General features: G+C 27.1%; 1 protein-coding gene across 1 annotated transcript in view; it reads left to right on the plus strand.

Moving 5' to 3' along the window:
• The window catches only part of LOC102680756 (protein unc-80 homolog), a 51,721-nt gene that overhangs the window by 3,590 nt on the left and 46,800 nt on the right, over positions 1-1,331 (plus strand). Inside the window, exon 5 of the mRNA XM_006615760.2 lies at positions 91-117. Coding sequence (XP_006615823.1) covers positions 91-117 — 27 coding nt within the window. The remainder of the gene's footprint in view (positions 1-90; positions 118-1,331) is intronic.

Raw genomic sequence — 1,331 nt, forward strand, 5'->3', positions numbered from 1 at the left:
TCCCGTCAGCCTTTTGTTTTCCAATACCTACCCGACCTGCACTAACAATGTAACCTCCTCCACGCTGCCGCCTCCACGTGTCACCTGCAGTTCTGTCAACACGCGCCAGGCCATCATGTAAGTTCGCTGATACCTGCCTGCTCCCAACTGCTGCTTGTCAACCTATTTGCAATAATTTATATATTTCTCTGATTATTCTGGTTCGATTACTAGACAGAATTTACTTGATTGTAAAATTGTACTGTATATTACACACTTATTGCATGATTCTTCTCGACGCAGGGTGGTAAAATTGATGCACACTTGGATGGAATTTGAAAACGAAGAGAAGTATTTATTTTAAAAAAGAAAAAAATTGAAGTGGGGGAAGAAAAATTAAAAGAAAAGAAAAATTAAAAGATATAGTTTTAGGAATATTATTTTTAATAGAAACTTACATTGTTGTGTAACAATTGTTGTTATAGTAAAGAATATTAGATTAATGAATAATGTTGTATTTAATATAATTAAATTATTGTAAGTATTATTCTAAGTAACATTAGAATTCTTTATGATAATAGATGATTTAAATTAGAAGAAAATATATAATATATATAGTTGAAAATCTATCTGTATTGGATTCATTTTTATAGTTATATATGGTCTAAATTGAAAGATCAAAGAGTTTTGAGAATTGGTTTTTGAAAGAAACAACGATTTTTTATTTTAAAATATGTGGAACTAAAGTTTAGTTCGTCTTTAATTTTTAAAGAGATCACGTTGAAGATACATTTGAAATGTATGTTAAGCATCCTTCTCATTATTTTTTGAAATTTAAGTTTAAAACAGTTCAATTTTCAATATAATCATTTAGTTTTATTTTCTTATTGAAATATTTTCCAACAAATTTTTAATTCAAGATTAGCCTTTTTTATTTTCACTTTATTCTCCGTGAATAATAATAATGTCTCTTAAAATATCTAAGAAAGAAAGAAAGATCAAATTAGGCAAGTGAAACAAATGAGAAACGAATTTTTTTAATTTCAACTTTTCAACTTTTCAATAAATTTCAGTGAGTGCGATGAATGAGAGTGGTTGATGATAAAATGGCGCGCTTAGTGATCGCCATTGTATAATTAATCAGAAAAGAGTAATGAAAAATAAAAAATGAATCTTTACATAATTGCATGGTAATTATTTTTTTTATTCTTTCGTTTTCGAATTACAATAATGCAAATGTGCATTAATTTTCAGCCAATCCATGTACAAATATTAACATTTGCTTCATTTTTTCAATATCTCTTAATTTTCTTTGTTGGATATTTTTTTGTGTAGCTTTTTTTTTTTTTTTT

This window comes from Apis dorsata, unplaced genomic scaffold, assembly GCF_000469605.1.
Source record: "Apis dorsata unplaced genomic scaffold, Apis dorsata 1.3 scaffold_233, whole genome shotgun sequence".
Taxonomy (NCBI): Eukaryota; Metazoa; Arthropoda; class Insecta; order Hymenoptera; family Apidae; genus Apis; species Apis dorsata.